A 23466-nucleotide genomic window follows, 5' to 3' on the forward strand; every position below is an offset into this window, starting at 1 on the left:
AAACAAAGATTTATAAGTGTTTCCCTTGTGACTACCTGCAGGTCCAGCAGTCTCCCCAGTTCTCCAGCATGGAGAGTGTTTGTACTTGCCTCCACCAGGCTTTGTGTACACAGCTGGGGAGTCATTTTCATTTTCACCCTGTCCCTCCCTTCTTCCTCCCCTCCATCCCTCTCTCTCTCTCTCTGCTTCCCTTCCTTGCTCCACTCCTCATCAGAAAACGTCCACGACCACTCGACAAAGAAAGTCTATTCTGTCAGTCCTGTGAGGATGTGGGGGGAAGGGGAGCATTTATTGCCAGATGTCTTTAAGACTCCCTCTGACAGACTCAACCCCCTAAATGTTGTATTTTCCAAGAAAACACAACCCTGGAGTTTCATGGAGAAATGGGATGAGGGATGGTGACTAGAAAAGTTATAGAATTCGATGAAGTTGTAGCCAAAGTCATAGGGAAGAAAAGAGGAGAGCAGGACAGAGGAACACTGGAGAAACGAAGATAAAGGAGAATGAGGAGGAGGGTTTGTAGAATTTTTTACACATGCATAGATATATATATCTAGGTAGAAAAAGGAATGCAGAAAAAATGCTGAGATGAATGAGGTTGTAAAATTTCAGGCCAGGCACTTTCCTCTACCTCAGTGCAGGTCACAGCAGGAGGGGAGGAAAAGAGGTGGAAGGTGAGGGTCAAGGAAAGGTAATGTAGAGAAACTACATGTTTAAGATTACTGTCCTACTCTGAAAGGTGAACTAAGGTGAGCAGAAATTAAGTGCAGCCATCAATTCAGACATTTTTTCTGCCAGTGGACTACACCACCTACTCCCAACACCCTGCCATCATTTCCCACCACACACATACCAGAGACTTCTGTTCAAGGCTCAGGAGACCAACACCCACTGTCTGCCTGAGCTAACTGTATGAAGTCATCCACATTAGAGGAGCCTGAATGCTCACCAAGCACTGAAGTAACGAATTAACAAAGCAAGTCTGAGCTGATAGGAACACCACTCATGACCACATGGAAACATCAAAGCCTTCCTGGTTCGATATTTTCCCCAACACTTGTGTATGTGTGGGCAGGGAGTGTATTGATAAAAAAGGGCAGGGTCCCACCATGGTCTGCCACCCCTCCCATCTCAGTGCTTGGTGTCCATCTCCTGGCCAATAAGATCCTGGCTGGTTTGTCTCCAAAGCTTTATAAAGGCTATTTTATTCACAGTACAATTAGATTCCATTCAAAGAAGGCTTAAAAAATCTGAGCTATTTTTAAACAGTGGTAGTGGCTATTATTATTATTAGTTATGATAACTGTGATGACCCCTGAGTCATCTTGCATTGCTATGTGGTTCACCTGTCTCTTTGTTTACCCTGCAGGTGGATCATTAGAGTAACCTTGAACACCTGGGGGCCCCGGGGTGTTTCCAGGTTATTTAAGCCTGGCTGCAGAGCATCTCTCTCTCTGTCTGCAACTCTGCCACGTGGCTGCTGCAGCTCTCTCTCCCTTTCCCCTTCAGGCACCCGTTTGTTTGGTTTTGGTTTTATTTTCAATTATTCTTATGCCTTTGTTTTGCACCTTACAACACACACACACACACACACACACACACACACACACACACACACACACACACACACACACACACACACACACACACACACACACACACACACACACACACACACACACACACACACACACACACCTTACACTCATGCACACCATAAACCACTGATGTTACTGATATCCACACCCCATGCTTTAGCTTTAGTTCTTTAATTTGGTTTTGATTTTCCTTACTTTGGATTTAATAAAATATCTTTTGTTTAATCGTTATCATGGTGTGTCTCCTTCTTGTTGTGGCCTAAGAGCTGGGTCAAAATAAATTTGGGGGCTCGTCCATTTAGGTTGCTTTGTTAGAAAGTTAGGTTGTACCTTGAGTAGCAGTTGGGTGCATGGTGTGATTGTGCAGCTGATTAGGTGATTTGGTCCAGCTGTGGGCTGGTTTTGGCTGTGTACTTTGTTTGCCAGAGTGGTTCTGGTTAAGCTCTGGTTTCTGGTTTTTGGAATATTCAACATGTGTTTTTTTTTCTCTGGAAGCATTGGTTTCTGGCCTGGTGTCAGATTGTTGTGTGCTGTTCAGAAGGTAAGTCTTGATAACTCTGTATACAGAGTAGTACCCATTAGGCTGTAGTGGCATTTCCTCTTTGGACTGCGTTCCTTTGTTTTTTGTTTGTTTGTTTGTTTGTTTTTTTGTAGTGTGGTGGTGGTGATGTGGTTGGTGTCAATTGTTTTCAGACAGCTGTCTTAGGGGCACATCCACATGATTTTGTGGGGTTGTCTGCTTGCAGGTCGCTTTACAAGTCCACTGGTTATCAGTTCATAAATACCTGTCGCAAGCCACACGAAGACTAGGGGTGAGTTTTTATTAAGTTTTTGGTTAGGTAGTTAGGGGAAAATTCTCTGTTGGAGTTAGTCATTTGTCCAAGTGCTTGTCTGGCAGTGAACACGTTACTCTCTGTATCAGTAATTTGTAATTATGACTTCCATGTCAGGGTTTTTTCATGCACCTACAGTGGCATTTGTAAATGGCTGTGAAAAGGAGCAGTTAGTATAATACTGACCATTATGGCATTATTGTTGTAGAGAAAAAATGTAAGGATGTGATTAGAGATGAGGTTTTGTCATCTTGAATGAGGTATGTTAAAGAAAAGTGATCTGTGCTAGTCGTGGCAGAGCCAGTGCCAATGCCAGTGTCTGTCAGCAGTTGTACCTACAGCTGGTTTGACTTTTGAGCAGCAGAAAGAATTGTTAGCTCTCTAGTTTGAGCAAGAGAAGTTATGGTTAAAAGTGGACATGGAGAATAAGGAGAACGAAAGGAAGAAATAATTTGAGTTTGAGAAGCAACTTGAGTTGGAGAAAATTGGGCAAAACACAGAGAAAATGAAATTGGAGCTAGAGCAGTCCAAGTTGCAGTTAATCGAATGCAAGCTTTCTCCAGGGGGGTCTAGTATGGAGGATTCTGCTTCTGTTGGCTCAGCACCGGGTGGTGTTGATGTTGTGGCTAATTTGTGTTTGGTGCCGAAATTTAATGGGTAAGACCCTGATACTTTTTCCACTCTTTTTGAACATGTTGCAGATGCGAAAAATTGGCTCAGGAAGCGTATTCAGCTGTATGTGCTGAAGATGATTTGGATTATGATAAGTAAGGTGAAGTCAGCTGTATTAAAAGCATACGAGTTGGTCCCTGAAGCGTATCACCAGAAATTCAGGGATTGAGTAAAGGGCGAAAAGCAAACAAATGTGGAGTTTGTCTGTGATTTGGCGTCCCATTATCACTGTTGGTGTGCAACTGCCAAAGTTGATACTTTTGACAGACTTTGTGAGCTGATTGTGCCATAACAGTTTAAAAATGCTATCCATTGCCACTTATGTGAATGAGCAGAAGCCCTCCACTGCGCTTAAAGCAGCTGAATTGGCTGATTTTGATGCATAGGGGTAGTTTTTCAGATACGTGCTCTGGGGGGGGTTGGAAAGGTGGGGATAACAGCTATGGTAATTCCTTCGGTGGTGCAAAATTTTTGAAGCCTGGTCCCTCGTGTAGGCCTGCAGACCTGAGGTTGCCAGAGTGTGTAATTAATGTCATGGGGAGGGTCATTGGAAGGATCAGTGTCCACTGTTAAAGTCATAAGTTAGGCGTCATTCGCCATCACACAGTTTCAGAAACAAAACCAGTATATGTGGACCTAAGTGATGGTTAGGGTTTTGAGCCGTTCATTGCTGACGCTGTAGTGCCATTGGTTGGTAGTGGCAAACATGTTACGATTAAAGTATTGCATGACACAGGTGCTAGACACTCATACTGCCTTTTTCACCTGTTACAGAAACAGGGAATTTTGTACTGATGAAGGGTATGGAGCTGGGCTTAATGCCTGTGCCAAACCATTATATTTTGCTGGATTGTGAGCTTGTACAGGGCATTGTTCCTGCCGGGGTGTGCACCATGATGCCATTTGATGATGTGGTTATGATTTTGGGCAATGGCCTGGCTGGCGGGGCTGTGTGGGCTCATGTGCCGCCATCTCCTGTGGTTATTTCCAAGCCGCTAGCATCTGGGGAGCCGGATGAGAGTGGTCTGGGGATTGCCAGGGGTTTTCCAATTTGTGCCATGACGCGTGTACAGAGCCATAAAGTGTCTGCTCCTGACCTGCCTGTTTCAGGGTGCAGTAAAGTTATGGTGCCTGCACACCATGTGATTTCGCTATCTGATCTTCATCTGTTTCGAGGGAGGAATGGTTGAAGAGTCAGAAGGCTGATCCATATCTGTCTGCTTTGTGGGATGAGGCTTGGCTGGTTGAAAAAATAAGAGACGCTGCTTATGGTTACTTTGTCCAGGGAGACCTATTGCAGAGAAAGTGGGTGCCCTGTGATGGTGACTTTCTTGGTAATGCAATTTTTCAGGTTGTCGTGCCAAGTAAATTCAGTGACGTGGTTTTGAAGGTGTCTCAAGACCAAGCGGGACATCTTGGTGTGTATAAAATGTAAAACTGCATTTTACAGTACTTTTTTTGGCCTCAGTTAAAGCATAATGTAGCTGCTTACATCAGAGCGTGCCATACCTGTCAACTCACAGGGAAGCTGAACCAGAACATTAAGTCTGCTGGCCTGGGGTTCAGCCCAAACAACCTCATGTTGGGGCACACTGTCCATGGCCCACTTGCAGTTTTACAGGCAGATTGGAAAGAGGCTGACCTGCCTGTAAATCTTTTGGATTATGTGAATGGATTCATGCAGCGCCTTTACAGAGCGGGTGAGTTAGCACATAAGAAATTGGCAAGTCACAATCAAAAATGAAAGAACTTCATGACCGCGGAGCATCATGTGTTTAGCCCTGGAGATCAGGTTTTGGCTCTTCTCCCTATTGTGAGTTCTGTTTCAGGCAAAATTTATTGTGAATAAAATTGCCTGAACAAAAATGTCATTGCAACTTCTGACTGCAGGAAAGCTACTCAGCTATGACATGTAAGTTTGTTGAAGCCGTATTACTTCCGTACTGTGTCTGAGGCTACTGAACTGTGCGTAGGGGGTTCTGAGGAGCAGATTAGTCCTGCTCTTTTGGTGGGAGCCAAGTCAGGTGCCCTGGACACAGTGCATGGTGGAGAGGACGCCTGAAGCTTGGATGATCCTATTGTGTGTGGCTGGTTAAAAAATTCTGAATCAATGCATAATTTGGATGCGTGGTTGGGGTATTTGCCCGTGTCCAGGCGTAGTGAATTGGTTGACCTGATTAACGAATCTCCCTTTTTGTTTGGGGATACACTGTCTTGCACTCATTAACTGGAACATGATATTGATGTTGGGGAAACTAAACCAATTCAGCAGTGTTTTTTACAGAGTATCATCTGAAAAACATAAGGTGGTAGGTGCTGAGGTGAAGTTTATTTTGATAAATAACATTGCTGTGCCTTCCTCCTGTAGTTGGGCATCTCCCACTCTGCTTGTGGAAAAATCAGACAAAACTCCACGTTTTTGCAATTACTGCTACAAAGCAAATAACATCACTTAGCCTGATTCTTTTCCGCTGCCGCACATGGAAGACTGCATAGATCAAGTGGGTCCTGCAAAATTTGTGAGTAAATGTGATTTGTTGAAAGGGTATTGGCAGGTCACACTCTCTGCGCGTGCATGTGAAATCTCGGTTTTCATTACTCCGTCTGGGCTGTATGAGTATACAGTCATGAGTTTCAGGCTTAGGAATGTGCCAGCAACATTCCAGCGTCTGATGAACATGACTGTCTCGGGGTTGGAGGGGTGCGTGGTCTATTTAGACAATGTGATGATTTACAGCAATTTGTGGGATGCACATGTTCAGCGGATTAGAGCTCTGTTTGATCGCTTGGCCAAGGCGCATCTCACTGTCAATCTGGCCAAGTGTCAGTTTTTCAAGGCGACAGTGACGTATCTTGGCAGAGTGGTCAGGCAGGGTCAGGTGCGTCCTGTATGTAAAAAGGTGCAAGCAGTGGAGGAGTATGCTCCCCCCACTGCTAAGAAAGATCTGGTATGCTTATTATCGTGGTTTTTGCAGGAACTTTTCCACAATGGTTTCACCATTAACTGACCTGAATAAAAGTACAGCGAAATTTGTGTGGTCCCCCAAGTGTCAGAGTGCATTTGAGAATGTCAAAACCTTGTTGTGTTTGGCCCCTGTTCTGGCTGCACCACGTCTGAATGATCCTTTCAAGCTCCAGCTGGATGCCAGTAACGTGGCTGCTGGCACAGTTTTGTTGCAGGAAGGTGAAGATGGCATTGATAGACCTGTTTGCTACTTTTCAAGGAAATTCAGTTCCTACAAGCGTAACTATTCAGTGATTGAGAAGGAGGCTCTGGCTCTGATTTGGGCCTTACAGTATTTTGAAGTTTACATTGGCCTAGGGGATAGGCCAGTGGCCAGAGGCTGGTGCTCTGGTCTCTGTTGCTCCAGGTATATTGGTTGGATATCAGACATATTAAGGGCACAGATAATATTGTGGCAGATGCTTTGTCCCTTGTGTTAATTTGTTAATTTTCTAGGCCAACTTTGGGGTTTCTATCAATGCCTGTTTCTGTTCTGCGTTCTCTCTCCCTCTTAATTTGCTTCCAGGATCCAGTTCCAGGTATGGGTAGCTGTTGCTCACTGTTGAGTTTATTGTGTATATTGTGAAATTATTTTTGTGGGGAGCAGTGTGATGAGCCCTGAGTCATTTTGCATTGCTTTGTGGTTCACCTGTCTATTTGTTTGCCCTGCAGGTGGATCATTAGGGTAACTTAGAACACCTGGGGACCCCAGGGTGTTCCAGGTTATTTAAGCCTGGCTGCAGAGCATTTCTCTCTCTCTGTCTCCCTTTCCCCTTCCCCTTCAGGCATCCGTTTGTTTGGTTGAATATGCTATTTTAAGTTATTCTTATGCCTTTGTTTTGCACCCTGCAACACACGCACACACACACATCTTACACTCATGCATACCATAAACCACTGATGTTACTGATATCCACACCCTATGCTTTACCTTTAGTTCTTTAATTTGGTTAGATTTGGTTTAATTTGGATTCAATAAAATATCTTTTATTTAAATATTATCATGGTGTGTCCCGTATTTGTTTTGGCCTAAGAGCCGGGTCATAACATAACATTTTAAATACCTAGTTATATGCTGAGAATTCAACAGGACAAAGAACACAGGCAGATGGTCACACAGGTTGTAAAACCACATTTGAGCCAAATTAAGCAAGTAACATCTAAATCACACATTTGGAGTTGAAACCAAAAGTGAGTTTTCTGAAAAAGTTATAATCCCTCAATGCATAGTACATAAAACTGTGTGCATCCTCAACTGCCTTAAGTATGATAGCTCAAGTTAAATCAAGTTAATGATATAATCAGTTTAAACTGATCTAATCTGCAAAATCAAAGGGATGCTTACACTGGACAGTTTAATAGCTATATTGTTTGCCTTTGATTTCTCTCCTACAAAGGTATGGCAAAATAGTTGAGTTTACAATACTGCTGATCACCTGACCCTTTATATTTCATGCTCTTTTGGATCAATGATCAAAACAAACCAAAACGATTAAATTAAAAATACTGCAATTTCCCCGTGCATTGTTTCCGCACCCTCTAGCTTCCCCACTAAAATACCAAGCAAGACTATGTCATATCAATACAAACTGAGCTGAAAAAAAGACATCAAAACATACTGTATCAACATAAGAATGAGAATGAGATCTCACCTCTCTCACACTGCGGGCCAGTGAAACCATAGACGCAGGCACATCTGTTGGGCCCAATGCAGCGCCCACCGTTCTGGCAGCCATTCTCACACACAGCTACAGGAGACAAAAGGAAAGTGAATCACACAGAATTACACTCTTCACACCCACTCACACTTTGCATTCTTTCTTTCTCTCTCTCTCAAACAGACATCTTTCATTAAGCTTCAAATGACTTTGCCTTTCAGTCACTTGAATCACAAACGCATACACACATTTGGTATTTTTGTATTGCAAACATATGTGAGGATTTTCGCTGACATTAATCCTTTAGACAATAGCATCAACTCTCTTCACTTCATGCCTCACTTTAATATTTTCTCTAACCCCCAAATTATAGTACCACTTTTTTTAAAATATAGTCAGCCTTCCCAGTATTTGGGCTAGGAATGGAAAAATGTATGACGTGACAGATTTGATGGATGTGGCAATGTTCCAGTGTATTGTGTTTTTTATTGTACATGCAAGCTGAACCAATGGTGACCCATAGTGTCATCAACCCAACAATTTATATTGTTGCTGCATATTTATGAGGTCCAAATATAAAGAAACAGTGACAGAATGGTGCAGGAATTCCATTAAAATGAGGACAATATACAGAATTTCCATCACCTTTCTATTTTCCTGAATCTTTGGCCATAACTACAGTATATACTATAGTTATAAGGACCGACACTGTGTAATCACCCCCACACACACATTCACACCCAGGTGTGCTGACTCTGCAGCGGCTTGCACTCACGCTGTCCACAGTGGTTGCCTGTGTAGCCCTTCGGGCAGGAGCAAGAGTCCTCTGCGCAGGAGCCTCCATTCATACACCTGACGTTACAGGACTGAACTGTAGGGGAGAGGAACAAAAGAGGCAGAAATAAGGGTGATGGTTAGGTGGCACTTTGAAAATGAACAACAGGCCTTCACATCCCATGTTTTATCAAATAACACAAGCTCTTACATTACTGCAAAACAAATAAAACGATGAAAGTTAACATCATTACTCTTTCATTGAAAAGGTTTTACTATTTACAACAGCTTTTATGATATTATCAACCAAACCTTCTATAAGAAATGAGACAGTTAATCGATTGACTGGTTGCTTCATTATGCTATTACCCAATTTAAAAGCACATACAGAGTTGTTTCCAAACTGAGTGTTAAATAAGTATGGTCACTTTAACACATTAAGAGGCTCTTTCCACTTCAGTTGGGTTTGCACAGCACTGGTGTTTCTTTCGCAGCTTTAGATCAACAGACAAGGATCAAAGACCCTCAGGCCAAGAAACCAAACTAATCAAGCGGACTGGGGGTAGGCAATAAGTCGAGCCAGCTGTATGCTACAGTCAGTCAGTCAGGAATTTGCTGAGAGGAGAGGGAAACTGGGTGAGGGGGCTAAGAGAGAGGGGGAAAGAAAATTTTGGTCCAACTGCAAAAAAAAAAAAAAAAAAAAATTCAAACATAACAGGATGCACAGAGGGGCCGATGTAAGAGAGAGAAAGGGAGCAACGTTGAATAGTAAACAGACCATCAGTGTTGTGGTAGTATGGTTATATATGAAGCAGGACCCTCCTGGCTGGCAGACTGCTATGCCAGAGTGTAAGAGCTCCAATCTGACAGTCTCAAACGTATCAGCAGCTTTCATGAGGTAAACTAATTGGTGTTCCTGGCAGGCAGGCAACTCACAGCTGAGGCAGCCTTTTACCCAACACAAGAGAAGAGAAGACACCTACAGCGCTGGATGTCAGCAGACTGTATTCTCTTACTGTTTCCTTGCATCCTCTTTTTACTTTCATCCAGGCTCAAGAGGATATTTTATTGTCCTTTAGTCTCCCTGCGCTTTCATTTTTCTTCCTTCCTCCACTTTTCCCTATTCCCTCTGCGCCTCTCATGCTCTTCTTTCTATATCTTAATCGCAAGGTCAACATTAATTTCCTCTCTCTCTTTATCTCTCTCTCTCTCTCCATCTGTCTGTTTATGTCTCTTTCACTCTTCAACATTGCTGGCATGCAGCACGGAGCAGCAGAGGGGAAATGACTGAGCTTCCCTGTAGCTGACTTTGTCAAATGAGACTTTCTGAGTTTGCACACTTGCCAACAGGAGGCATTTCAGCCACTTTAATCCACCCACTTATTTCTGACTGTACCCAAACACGGTAAATATGACTTGTGTTAGTCATGATGAGTGAATATACTCTTAGGTAGCTTTTCATTGTAATCACCCACGCCTGCCTTACCGGCAGCTCATGCAGCATAGACTTCAGTTACATGAGTCAGATAGGACGGCTCTTGGATGGGGACCATGCGTAATTAAGACTACGGTGTAATTCATCAACAAAACTTTCATTCGCTCCATGTATTTAATGCCTCTAAAGTCTAGAAGGAATTCCAGTTAACTTTCTCGTGCACAACACTTGGCAGACTGTATGTACAGATCTGGCAGAATCTACTTTTTGTCTGGATTGTGTCTCATGGCAACATATGGTGATAAATTAAGCAAATAGTTTGGGACTCTGGAGTAGGCTGGGTTTCTAGGTTAGTGTATTAGTGCGCTGTCTCTTTTTCTCTCCTTTCCTCTCATTCAGTCTCACAAGAGATGGGTCAGGTCTTCCTCTCAGGTTTCAACCTCAGCTTGAAAACATGAATAATGATTGCAGTGAATGATTACAGTTTTCCTTGCCGTGGAACAAACCGTGGAGGAAATCGTTCCAGCGTGCCGCAACTCAGACTCCCCCAAAACTGAGGGCAACTTCGGTAAACTCCTCCATTTTTCAGTTCCCCCCACCCCACAAAAAATGTTTCTAAATAGGTCAAGGAAGCATGGGGAAAGACTTTGGCTAGGGCTGGTGGGACAGAAGATACAGCAGTAAGTGCTTCTGAACTCTCTGCCCTCAGCAACAGAGGAAGATGGGACAGGCACTAACGAGATGGAGAAACATTGCGGGTACCGGTCATAGAGTCAGTTAGTGTCATGTGTTTTCTTTGTCACAGGAACTAGATAGGAAGAGGAGGAGGAGAGGGAGGAGGAGGAGGAGGAGGAGGAGGAAAGGGAAGCAAACAAGCACATTTGGAGACAGAAGGAGATGATCTCACTGGCTAACTTCGCCTCTCGCTCCCCCCTCCTCGTGGCACTTCATTCTACACAGGTGGAGAGAGATGGTTTGCCCCAATGACCCGTGCCTGGAAAGCTGCACGTGCAGAGCAAAGACTGTATGGTGCAGAGCAACAGGGTTGGGGGATGTGCGAGTGAGTCTCTTGACTCATAGTCTCACTCAGAGTCTCTTGAGCAATGAGGCTGGGTGTAGCTTTGCAGCACCACAATGCACCTCTATATTCTGGTAGTGTCGTTGGTGAGCTGCTCACATCTGGGTGTTTTTTACGAGAGGCTGCGAAACACAGGAAGTCCCGGTTTGTGTGCTGAATGTGTGAGTGTGTGTGCAAGCACATGTGTGTCTGATGGAAAACTGAGGAGTTTTATAGTTGTGTTTTGTCCTGATTTACACACACCACAAGGACCAGTGACAAGTCAGCCTCAGTTTCAGCATGGATGGCTGATGCAGTGATATACAAGGTTGCTTGAGATGTTGTCAAGTCAAGTTGAAAGTCAGAAGATTTCTTTCCATTCTGGGAAACTCACAGTCCTGTGTTTTCAATGGAGTTAACTCTGAAATTCACACTTATTATTAATTTTCTGGGTAAATTAGACCAATTTATTTGCCTATAAACCTCATGCCTAACAAGACAGGGCATTACTTTGCAGTCTGCAAAGATGAACTTTGTGTTAACAGCATGGCTTCTAATTAAAAAGGACCTTCTCTCCTTTCCCAGGGCTCACTAATGCCCCTTTACAATAGCCAATGGAGGCCTTTCAGTCTAAAGACAGCTGTTTCTCAGCATTAGGGCGAGAATGTCAGTGGTAATGATTTCATAATTATGGTTATGGGAAGACAAGGTTATAAAGATGACCCTATGTGATCCTCAGCACAGCTGCTCTGCCCTACACTGTTAGTGAGTTTATTACAAGGGTGACTTACAGCGTGAACCCTTGTTGCCTGGGAACTGACATGTATCTCTAGGTTATCAGTAAAAGTGACTCATGCAGTTACAAAGCCACCTTGGCTTTTGCAAAGATTTTTACTTTCCTATTCCTGGAAATGTGTACATTTCTCAAATGCCCACCAGGCTATCCTGCTTATATTGTTAACTGGCAACCAGTGAAGATTCCAGGAGGAATCATTAAAAAAAATCATAGACGACCATCTGTCCGGATACAACAATAATCGCAGACATGTGATAATATGTAGAAAGTCGCAAATGTGTTGCTGATTTATTTAAACCTCTGCATTCCACAGGCAAGATGCGAGACATAAAGATGCTATCTATAAACCAGCGAACCAGGGTGCTAGAATCAGGCTGTATAATTAAGGCAGAGGAAATTGGCGTTTCCAAACAGATCTCCATGGAGCTGCAATTTGTTTCCAACTGCACTGAATTATCCTGTTAAATGGTGGACTCTCTCCAATGGCAAAATGTGGGACTTTTGGAAAGACAAGATCTACAATTAGGTGTATGTGCCTAAAGCCTATGAGACAGATAATGTTGTGAAAACAGTTTTCAACTTTTCTAATTTGTTAAATACAACTAACCCAATGAGTATGGCTCTGTGGGAAGTCGAAACAAAACAAAACTTTATAACTAAATATCAAATGGGTTACATGGGTTACATGATAGGTTGGAGGGATTATACCTTCATGTTTGAGATCAATAATTGATAGAGGAGGTTGCTAAGCTTTAACAAACACAGTGGCCTGTATGATTACTTAGGGGTCACTCCACAGCATTCAGTAAACTGATGGAGGGTAAGTTTATCTCAGGTCATAAAGCTGTTTGACCTCTGACTTTCATTAAAGCTGCCTAAGAGGCCAGGGGAAGGTTTTTCGCAGTGAAACACACGGCTCTAACAGACCATTAAAACATCTTTCCTATCTACTAATCATAGAACAATAAAGTTGTCTCTGGTTAAACCAATCACATCTCAGTAGCTTCCTCTCCTGCCTCTCCACTGCCTGTAAACTTGTAGAAAAGCCACCATAAATCCCTACAGAGGAAAGCTGAAAATCATAGAGTGTGACGATCAGTTTAGTCCAGCTCTGCTAACCATTCGCTCTAATTTATCACTTCACATTCTGCGCATTTCGTCCCCCAAAGGAACATGACTTCATAGCTTTTGCCAAAGGACTGACTCTGCAGGAGATCTGTGTGTATCCTCCCATACAGGGCAGAGGCTGTTTTTCTGCACCCATGCCCTTCCTCTAAGGGTCGTCCTTACTTATGACTGGAACAGATCCTGTTTTACACCTCTGGGTCGCAGCCAACAGATGCTTACTGTGTGTGTGTGCGCGCATGTAGGCATTTCTGTATGTCTGTCTGAATGAGTTTCTATGGATGTCTGTGTGTCTGTCTGTGCGTGCAGTTGTGCATGTGAAAATGTGTGTGTTAGTGGGCTTAATGGAATGTGAGCATGTGTAAAGGGTCTGGCAGGGGCCAGGCGTGACTGACAAGCTGACTTTGACCTACTAAAGCAGTGAAGCTGAACACATTGCATGCTACTGAATACACACATTGACACATACTTTGCATGTTCCCAAAGTGGTGCTTAAAACAATATTTTTCGGCATGTCCTGCACATATTAACTTCATATTTAAACCTTGTACACAGTGCACTTATATCACTAATGAATAATTTCACACACTCTGCATGTGAGGTAAAACACCTCACTCCATTCCACATACACACACACATCCTAAGTGGTCTGTAACTAAGCCCAGCAGACTGAGCTGGGGCAGCCAGACTCTCTGCTTTAATCCTGACAAACCCTGTGACCTGCAGGCTTTAGCGCAGGCCTGGAACGCCACACACTACTATTACACTGGCTACAGTACGATTCTGGCTCCCATATGAGAAGGGTGGGCCCATTAAATTTGGGAAATAGTTTGGCAATTGCATGAGTAGGAATTGAAACTGCTCAGTGTAACAGGCAATACCATTTTGTCAGTGGTTTGAGCCATTTAATAGAATCACACAGTAGAGTGAAGAAATGCTCAAGGCCATTCGGAAGAATAATAGGAATATACTATTTCTAGACATACAATAACAATCTACTGGACTATTTTGCCAATCCATGTACAGTTAGTATATGTACAGTAAGCAATTGGATAAGGTGACCAGTAGGCCAAATCTTTAATGCTTATCAGCAAAAAGCTTCAATCTCAAGCTAAATGAAAGCTATACAACTATGCAACCCTGCTGCCTCAGTCGTATACACAGAAAAAGTAGCGCCATGTGTGTTGGAATTTAGTATTATCTGAATAGATTGTACAAGACTGATGGACACTATAGCTCAGGCTTTAGGGAGTTGGCTTCTAAATGAACATTTTGACAATTTAGAAAATATGCTTATGCGCTTTCTAGCTGAGACTTAGATGAGAAGATTGATGCCACTCATGTCTCTGTGTGAAATATAACGCTTCAGCAAACAGCCACTTAGCTTAGCTTAGCTCAAAGACTGGAAACAGTGGGAAACAGCTAGACTGGCTCTGTCCAAAAGTAACAAAACCCACCTACCTGCACTTCTAAAGCTCACTAAATCAACATGTTACTTCTTGTTTGTCTTGTCCGTATAAAACCAAACCCACAGTGTAAAAAGACAGTTCACCATTTTACGGGAGGTTATGTGCCAGACTATTTCTTGGCTGGAAGCAGTTGCCAGGCAACTAGGAGAGACTCCAGGAAATCATTGCTCCCACCCCGTCTGGTATCACCAAGTGGCCTATGAATAACAAGCCAATTTCTAAGTCATTTTGTGTGTTATGACTACGTATTTTTTGTTTTTCGTGTGTAATTTCACGCCATTTAGGTCATAAATTCAGTTGCCAAAAACAACCTATAGTTACATTTGAGTGACAGGGAAGTGATGCATTTCAGATGATGTCAATATAATGTGACTTTCTATTATATTGATTGATTTTTAAATGTTGCAAAGGAGTGTACAGGGCTATTTTCAGATTTTTAGAAAACACAGGACTTAATAGGAGAATTTAATGTAATAGTATAGAAATCATTCTGATCCAAACTCCAATCCAGAGGATGGTGGTAATGCACATAAAAGCTGTTTGCCAACCGCTATTTAACAACAGAGGAAGAAGAAGGTGATTTTGCCTTATTAGGAGGAGGCGGGTTGGGCTAGATAGTTGGCAAAAAGTTGCAAAAGCAGCAGGAGAGCACTGTTCAAGACCACTAACCGGACATTTTTACTGTCATGTCAGGACATTTTAAAGCTAGAGTGCGGGACTTTTGTCTCCCCCTTCTGGCAGTGAGAGTAATTACAAAAACACTGTTGATGCTTGCCGCTACTGTTGTGGCTGTAAAACGGTGGATAAATTGTTTTGAGCGTCACACAACTCCTGTGAAATGACTCATTTCATCAGAATTTGATCCATTTGGTCTGATAACATTTGGAAACATTTGGAACCCCACTATTAAATTGTTTTATCCCCATTCAAGTTGCAAAGAGCCAACTGGAAGTTAGCCACTCAGCCAGCAGAAGTCTTTAGTGTGCATGTTCTGCCCATAGAACATGTGCAGTATGCATTCATCCTGCTAGCGCGGGAATGTCAAACCCGACACCAGATTAAAACACTCCGGTATACTGTGAAATACAGAGAGATTTATCTGGCAGTGATAGGCTTAATCAATCAAAGCATTGTGTCAATTCATTTGGCAAGGGCTTAAATGTAACGGATGTTAATTTATATGTAAAAGTTCTGCACTGCAGGTTTAACCAGACATTTTTACAGTCATGTCAGGACATTTTTACCACATTTTACTGATCATTTTAACCCATATCTTGATCATGCCCAATGTCACCGCTACATAAACACATATCACACACTGTGCACAGGGCACCAAGTGCTGGAGCGGGCACCAAACAGCACCTCAGTAAAGTTGGAAATATATTAACAGATTTGAACTTTGAATTTGAAATATTCAATAGCTTCAGTCTTATACAGTGTAGTGTCCCCAAAATCACTTCATACATCAATGGTCCCTTTTGGTTATAATACAATACTTAGTTTGGAAAAATGTGTTTTTGCATAATTTGGGGAAATTTAAATAGTCAAAACTTCATTCTTGTACAGTGTCCCCAAAATCACTTAAAATCACAAAATTACGTGTGACTAATATCTGTATTTATTTATTTTAACAATAATGGTAACATTGATGAAAATATAATATAATATAATAAATATAACATATGTAATAAATATAATTCTTCAGTTTATTTCATTGAAGAAGATTGCACTTCCACATATTTGTGAGTGGGTTTTTTTTTTTGCCAGTTCTATTGGTAGTTTTATAGTGCAATATATACTGTAATTGTAAAGTTCTGGTCTCTGTATAGTCCTGGTTTTCTTACTGGTAACACTGATAATGAAAATAGAAGAAGATTGCACTACTGCTATGCTTAGGCCACCCAAGTGGCTAGCAGCGGCCCTGTCTTTCCCATACCCTAACCAATGATATGCTGCCCCCTATTTGTTAGGATCAGGTGGCCAATTCTTACACATTGAACTTTTAAATGACACACGAAAAGCTTAAAATGCTTAGACATGAAATGCGAAATGTCCTTAAAAGTGGCATGCTATTTATATACCATCCCATGAGATCACCTTGTCCCATCTCCATTTAGAGGTGTTTTTAGTTACCATTGGATAGAGTAAGGCTAGCTGTTTCCCCTTGTTTCCATTCTTTGTGCTAAGCTAAGATAACTAGCTGTAGCTTCAGAGAACAGATAAATACATTATTTGTTTGGGGCAGCAGCTATGGATAGTTTTCATTATCAATTAATCTGCAATTATTTTCTCAATTAATTGAGTCAACATTAGGTCCATAAAATGTTAGAAAATAGTGGAAAATGCCAATCATAACTTGAGTAAAGCCTAAGGTTACATCATCAAATGTTTTTTGGCAAGAACCTGAAAACATCCAATGTACTATCACAGAAGACATAGAAAAGCAGCAAATCCGTACAATTTTAAAAGCCAGAACTGGGGAATGTTTGGTATTTTTGCTTCAAGAAAAAATAGTTGCTGATTGTTTTTCCATTGATTGACTAATCGACTAATTGTTTCGGCACTAGCAGGGTTGGTGGTTTACTGTATGTGTGTGTGATGAGTGTGACTGTTACTGACCTCCTGCTCCTGTTCCTGCTCCACAGCTGGGAGAAAGCTGACCGTTTGAACAGGTACACATGTTGGGTCTGGAGCAGAAGCCATCGCCACATGAATTCCTGCAAATTGCTGAAGAGAGGGAGAGGAGTGGAGAGGAGAGGAGAGAAGAGGAGAGGGAATTCAATTGGTTTGTTCATTTTTCATGCCTTCAGCCAACGATAATGACATCAACAGAATTATTATGGGCTTTATTATATTGTATTAAATAGGATTTAAGGATGGAGGAACTTACGAACAATACACTGGTTCCCTCCTGGCAGAGTCTTCCAGCCTGGACAGCAATATGAATGGAAGCGAGAGCCACACACATTGGGCCTGACGAAGACAAAGAGAAGAATAAACAAACTCACTACTCACCCAGACCTCCCAAACATATTTTAAGTAAAATCCCTAAAATAAATACACAGAGTTATGAGTTATTTTCTGAGCTGCCCAAGACCTCCATGGCCTATAAACAAAACAAACTTTGATACAAAGCCTTCTCGAGTGATGGATGAAGGTATTCTCAGAGAGGGGAGGTGGGGGAAGGAAATGCGAGGAGCCTACAACATGAGGAGTAGCATTTTGTTTTCATCTAAGGCTGAGTTTAAACAGGATGTATAAAGTCCTCCTTTCTCTCAGATTCCATGCCTGGCTGCCCTGTTCTCTGGCAAATATCCAATGCTGCTCCCCGTCACTGCCCACCCCTCAGTCAGCTCTAAATCTTACTAGTGGTGAGCCTACAGCGAACTTTGACCCTGTCTGACAGATGTAAGAGTCATCACAGCTTGTGGAGTGCTTGATTGGCCTGGCAGGTTAGCCACAAAGCTTTCCTCTGAGGAAATGGCTAAACCACATCTAGAAATGACTGGCTCTGCTCACACACGCACAAACACACGCATAAACATGCAGTGGGACAGAGGTCTGCAGCTGCCTTACAAGCTAATGGGAAGAACACTTCAGATTTTATCATTCATGAATAATTACACACCCACTTATAACTCAGTTTATTTAAAAACAGACTAAAATTCCAAACATGCATCAATCTTAAGACCCAAAATCCATGTTCTATAAGGAAGTGTGCATGAGTCAGTGTGTGCACTTGACTGAAATCGCTGCATAAAGCTGTTAAACAAGCTGAAGGGACTCCAACTGTGTGGTTGTACTAATGATATCCTTAGTGACCTTTCAAAGCGTATAATGACGGGTATATCTGTGGTCATCTGTGTTGGTGGTTAGTTGTTTGCATTTGCTGTTGGCATGACTAAGAATTGAGGGACCGCAGCTTGGTATATTGGGATAAAGCCTGATCCAGATGCTCATGGTAAAGTCATTTGCGACAGGGATCACATCACTTTAGACAATTTCTGTCCCCAGGACATAATTTATGACTGTTTAAAGTAACGCTAGATTACCCAGTGTTTTGAGATGCTAACCAAGGACTAGTAAAATTAGACAACAACTCATAAAGCCTTTAATAGTATACTCAAGGTAAATACTATTGCACTTCCATAAAGTTGTGGGACATGCAAGAGACAGATTTAACAGGACTCGGTCAAAACCTAGTATATGGCTGGATCGTGTATGGTGAATGTGCAAAATTGTGGCCAATTTGTTACAAGTCAGTGGTAGTGTCTATAATGTGAATTCCTGGATATTAAATGTTCATCTGCAATTTTCTGTAGTGGTCCCAGTAATATTTGTTGTTAAAAGTGTACTGAAGTAGCACATCACGTGATATGGTTGAGCAACATTTGAGTCAAAAAAAAGGGTATAAATGCAGTTGCAAAAACAGTACTTTCCACTCATATCTTTGGATGTTTGATTTGAAAGAGAACTTATTTTCATTTTAATTATAACTATTCTTATTATCTGTGAACTCCCCCTGCCCTTTCATCCGTTTCTATCTGCGGATGTTTGTAAACATATGGTCTCATCCATATGTTTACGTAGAATTAGCATGCTAGGCTTACAGTCTGTCAGCTGTGTGACTTTGTGATGTCTTTCAGAGCACACAAACACTGTAAACATACCTGTCACCTGCCCAGCATGGTGCTGTTAAACTGGAAACACCGCAGCTACACCTTATTTTATACAGTCTATAGGCTACACACAGCACGGCAAAGCTATACTAATGATGCTAGCCATACTAACTAGCTGCGAGCCGCCATGCAGGCTGGTAAAAATGGATCTGTCGCATCTCTTTGTATCCAGGGGTTGGCGCTCCTGCCAGTGTTGGGAGCCTCCGTTAGAGGAGAGAGACGCTTCGGTCAGTAAATATGTGTTTTTAAAACTTATCTTGCGGCTGCGCTCATTCTCCAGTGAAAGTGAGCTGCACTCAGGGCTCCACTGTAAACACCCACTGAGGACGCAAGAAAAACTGTTCACACCGATTCATTTTGAAAGAGCAACAGCCAATGGGGAAATTCAAACACTGAGCCGACTGACCAATGGTGTAACTTCATCACTCAGTGAGTCAGTCAGTCAGTGATTTAAACTGCTTATTTTGTCCAACCAACAGTCCAGCGCCTGAAGGTAATCCATTTACGTTGATGTAAATTGAGAAAAGCAGCCCAAACCCAACAGGTTTGAGAACCAGCGACTGTTCTACATTTTTGGTTTGACGAACAATTTAAATGATTAACCAATTACCAAAACTGTTGTTAAATAATTTTCTGTTGATTGGCTAACTGATTAATCTACTAATCATTTTAGTGCTGTAGTGAAATCAAAAGACACACATGATCGCTATAGCAGTAAAACTCAATATGACACTCAAAGCTGTTTTGTAAAAGCAGTTTTGTTAGCCAACAAACAACAGAAATGTAAAGCTTTCAGTTGATTAAACCAGTAAATTAAAAGTCCACATCTAAAATTAAAAAATAAGTGTTAGCTCTGATGAACTTCTCATGTTCCTCCTGTGTGAAACAGATGACCTCCCTCTCTTCCTCACCAGACAGTATCCGTAAGTATCCCCTGGCTGTCACCAGGGAGATGACAGCTGGGGTTTGAATCTCTGATGGACGGAGAGCAGAGCACACCTCCAACCACATTACCAGATGGCACAGGGAACAGAGAGACAGACAAACAGGTGGACAGGCAGACGAGAGATATTTATGTAGGTAAAATTAGTGGTGAGACGAAGAGGGAAGATAAAAATAAGGAAGGAGAGAAAGGCAGATTCTTTTGGACATTTGCACAAACAAAGGATTGGTATTAGAGAGAAAGTGTGAAGAAAGTGAGAGGAATGGCGGTTAGGAGGAGGGAAGACAGGACGGTGGGAAAGGAACAGGGGATCAGTGGGAGGGAAAGCAAAACAAGTTTATGTTGAGAAGTAGAGGAAGCAGGAGGAGGAGTGGGAGCGGAAAACAGATATGGAAACGAAGGAGAGAGCAGCATAAGACCCTTGGTGGGGGTTGAATATCTGGGGCAAACACACAAACCGAACAAGGACTCGAAAAAACTTCAGTAATGCAAAGAGCGAGACATCAGCATTCCATCACTTAATGAGCAGTGAATCCGACTTCCCTGATCTATTTCTCCACAAAGCATTTAAGATTTTTCACTGTTACAGACCTGGGGGATGTTAATATATGAAGGATTATATGGGCCTGACCCTGAGGTGTTCTAGTTTGTTGTTCTTCCTCTCTCTCTCTCTCTCCTCTCTCTCCTCTCTCTCTTTCCTCTCTCTCTCTCCTCTCTCCTCTCTCTCTCTCTCTCTCTCTCTCTCTCTCTCTCTCTCTCTCTCTCTGTCTTTCCTCCAGGTCAGTGCCTGGTCTCTCACAGAGAAGAGGCTTTAGAGGGCGAACTGAAGTAAAACAGAATGAAAGACAGGCATAAAAAAATGGAGTTTAAGCCCCGGGGGTTTTCTTCAATATTGAAATGTCCTACTGTTCTCAGGGCTCAATCTAAAGGAGATTAACTCTTCTGTGGCCATGTCTCAGCCTTTGAAGTTGCCTCCCGGCCCGTGGATTGCTCATTAACTGCCATTAATTGTAATAAAAGGAAAATGGCTGCCACCTCATCCAAGGGGAAATATGAAGAATAGAAGAAAAAATGATACAGTGGCCAGAGTTCAAAGTCGAAGGAAGAAGCAGTCTGATTGGGATTTTTGGACATGGAGAGGGCCAAGTAAACATATATATAAAACTACATACAGTATTAAACCTTTAGCATGAATTTTCTTCTACTTTTGAAAAGCATTGAGTTTTTTGTGGTTCATCTAGGTTTTTAGCAAAGAGAGTTACAAAATTAGAAAGTGCCAAATCATCATGTTATGAGGCTGTAGCCTGAGGGTCTACTCCACATGCAGGAATCCACAGGGTCAGAGGTTAAGGCAGTCCAGAGCAGCCGGCCTCCACTGACCTACAAGGAAGGGCAGCGCTGGACAGGCATGGAAAATGACTATAGACAGTTTGTTTCCATAAAGACAAAGACCAAAAGTTCACAGTTGCCAGGGCTCCAGGTCAGGTGTCTGTGTCCATGTATGTGTGTGTCAGTGTGATGGTCATAGGTCAAAGGTCTCTTGTCTGGTATCTGATCCCCCTCGGGGCTAAAACTCTTACATATTGCTGCCTCTAGCAACACCTGGGCCTGTTGCTCTCCTATCAGATCTAAGAGTGGGGATGATAGAGGAATGTAGTGTATAGAAAATGATCCAAAACCAGATGGTGATAAGGGAGACGTTGGTGGAAGAGGTACTCTAAACTAGTAACAGAACCACTATGGAAAAATTCTTTAAAGTTCTGCATTTAATTTGAGCTTAAGTAGAAGTAAACAAGCAATCGGTATATCGGAAAGTCATTATCAAAACGGTCATTATTGAAAGAATTACGGAAGCAAAGACAAACAAACAAAAGAAGGACAAAATGTATAAGAAGAAAGTGAAGATGAAAAGAAGTTGGAACAGCGGATGAAACTTATGACGATAATTAAAAGAGAGAATAAAAAGAGTGAGGGGTTGTAACAAAAAAAGGGCACTTACAAAAATCTAAGTAAGTAAATCACTAAATGCTGTGGTGGTGATGTGTGTGTGTGTGTGTTGTGATGACCTCTCTGGCTGACAGACGAGAGAAGATTAAGTTATATAGCACAACGACTTAAACTGTGGTCTACCACACAAACCCCAGAGATTTAATTATTGTTCTGTTTTCATAAAAATAAATTTCATCATCCAAGATACTTGTTAATTCGGATTATTTGTGGCAAAGTTAATGTTTGTGATTAAACTATGAGTCATTTCACAGTTATAATTGTAAATCAAATACAGCTCTGCAATGAGCCAGTGCCATGTCTTTAAGTGTGAGGGTATAATAGTGTGTTTGTGAATATGTGCAGCGATGTCAAATGTGGGGAGTAAACTGATGGCTAAATCTTTTCATACTGTTTGACATTAAACACCGCTTTATTTAGAGACCACATGCCTATCAGCTGTCCCAAATAATCCTCTTTATTGCACAGTCTTAGCGTGCACATAAGCATGAAATGCAGACAAATAAAAACCTAAAATGGAACCTACTGCGCATAAAACAGAAAAGGAAACTGGCAATCGTTCACTCATCTCAAATATAAATTCTTCTGAAACTTTTGTGGGTCTTTTTTCCTGTCCTTAAAACACTCGGATACTGTAGCTCTGAGGTAAAAAGGTTTGCCCTGTGACATCCAAGACAAGGAAATTCTTTTATTATCATTCAAATAGGAATATGCCAAGGCAGACCCTCATGGGACTGCATATAGAGGACCCCATCAAGGCTATTGGAGTGGTATTGACATTATCCTAATTCTCTGCTTTGGGGCTGACTGTCTGCCAAGTTAACCAGTATCCAAGGCGTCTCTCCTCAGCAGGGCTGGGTAAAGCTGGGCCAAGCTGGACTAAGTTAATAAAGTGCGTGGCGGCAAAAAAAAAGAACCTGGCTGGATTCTTCAAGTCTAACATACTAGAGATTTTATTAAACTATAAATATTCGATTCTTTTAGTTGTTAGAGCATTTGAAAGCAAGAAGCAAAAACTTTCTGTCTCTGTCTCACACATTCCCTCTCTCCCTTTCCCAGCCAGACGGTCAATCACCCATCAAGTAACGCAGGCAAGCCAGCCAGCCAGCCAGCCAGCCAGCCAGCCAGCCAGCCAGCCAGCCAGCCAGCCTTAGGTCTGATCAGATACCGCCCTTGAGAGGACTGATGCCAGGATGCAGTGTGCAATGGGAGCCAATAAATCAATCAGTCAGCATCAGACCCAGCGATACCAGAGACAGACCAGGGGATATGGAGCTCTAGCCAGCAAATAAACACTGCACCCCAGCCCAAGGCCAGCGTAATGACCATCATTAAACTAACCTCCCTCCATCTCCCACACAGAGAATTTGTGAACCCCATACAGAGTTACTGACAGCCCACTGTGACTGGTACAAC

General features: G+C 42.2%; 1 protein-coding gene and 1 long non-coding RNA gene across 2 annotated transcripts in view; one reads left to right on the forward strand and one right to left on the reverse strand.

Annotated features, from left to right (window-relative positions):
• fbn2b (fibrillin 2b) overlaps window positions 1-23466 on the reverse strand; it is a 73987-nt gene that overhangs the window by 44857 nt on the left and 5664 nt on the right. Inside the window, exons 3-6 of the mRNA XM_044361414.1 lie at window positions 17312-17394; window positions 17041-17148; window positions 8541-8636; window positions 7760-7855 (exon numbers count right to left, since the gene is read on the reverse strand). Of these exons, the coding sequence (XP_044217349.1) occupies window positions 7760-7855; window positions 8541-8636; window positions 17041-17148; window positions 17312-17394 (383 nt within the window). The remainder of the gene's footprint in view (window positions 1-7759; window positions 7856-8540; window positions 8637-17040; window positions 17149-17311; window positions 17395-23466) is intronic.
• LOC122988801 lies at window positions 1971-17498 on the forward strand. The gene is made up of 3 exons (XR_006404891.1): window positions 1971-2139; window positions 17067-17206; window positions 17340-17498. It is a non-coding gene; the product is annotated as an uncharacterized LOC122988801 (long non-coding RNA).

The sequence above is a fragment of the Thunnus albacares genome, chromosome 9 (assembly GCF_914725855.1).
Source record: "Thunnus albacares chromosome 9, fThuAlb1.1, whole genome shotgun sequence".
Taxonomy (NCBI): Eukaryota; Metazoa; Chordata; class Actinopteri; order Scombriformes; family Scombridae; genus Thunnus; species Thunnus albacares.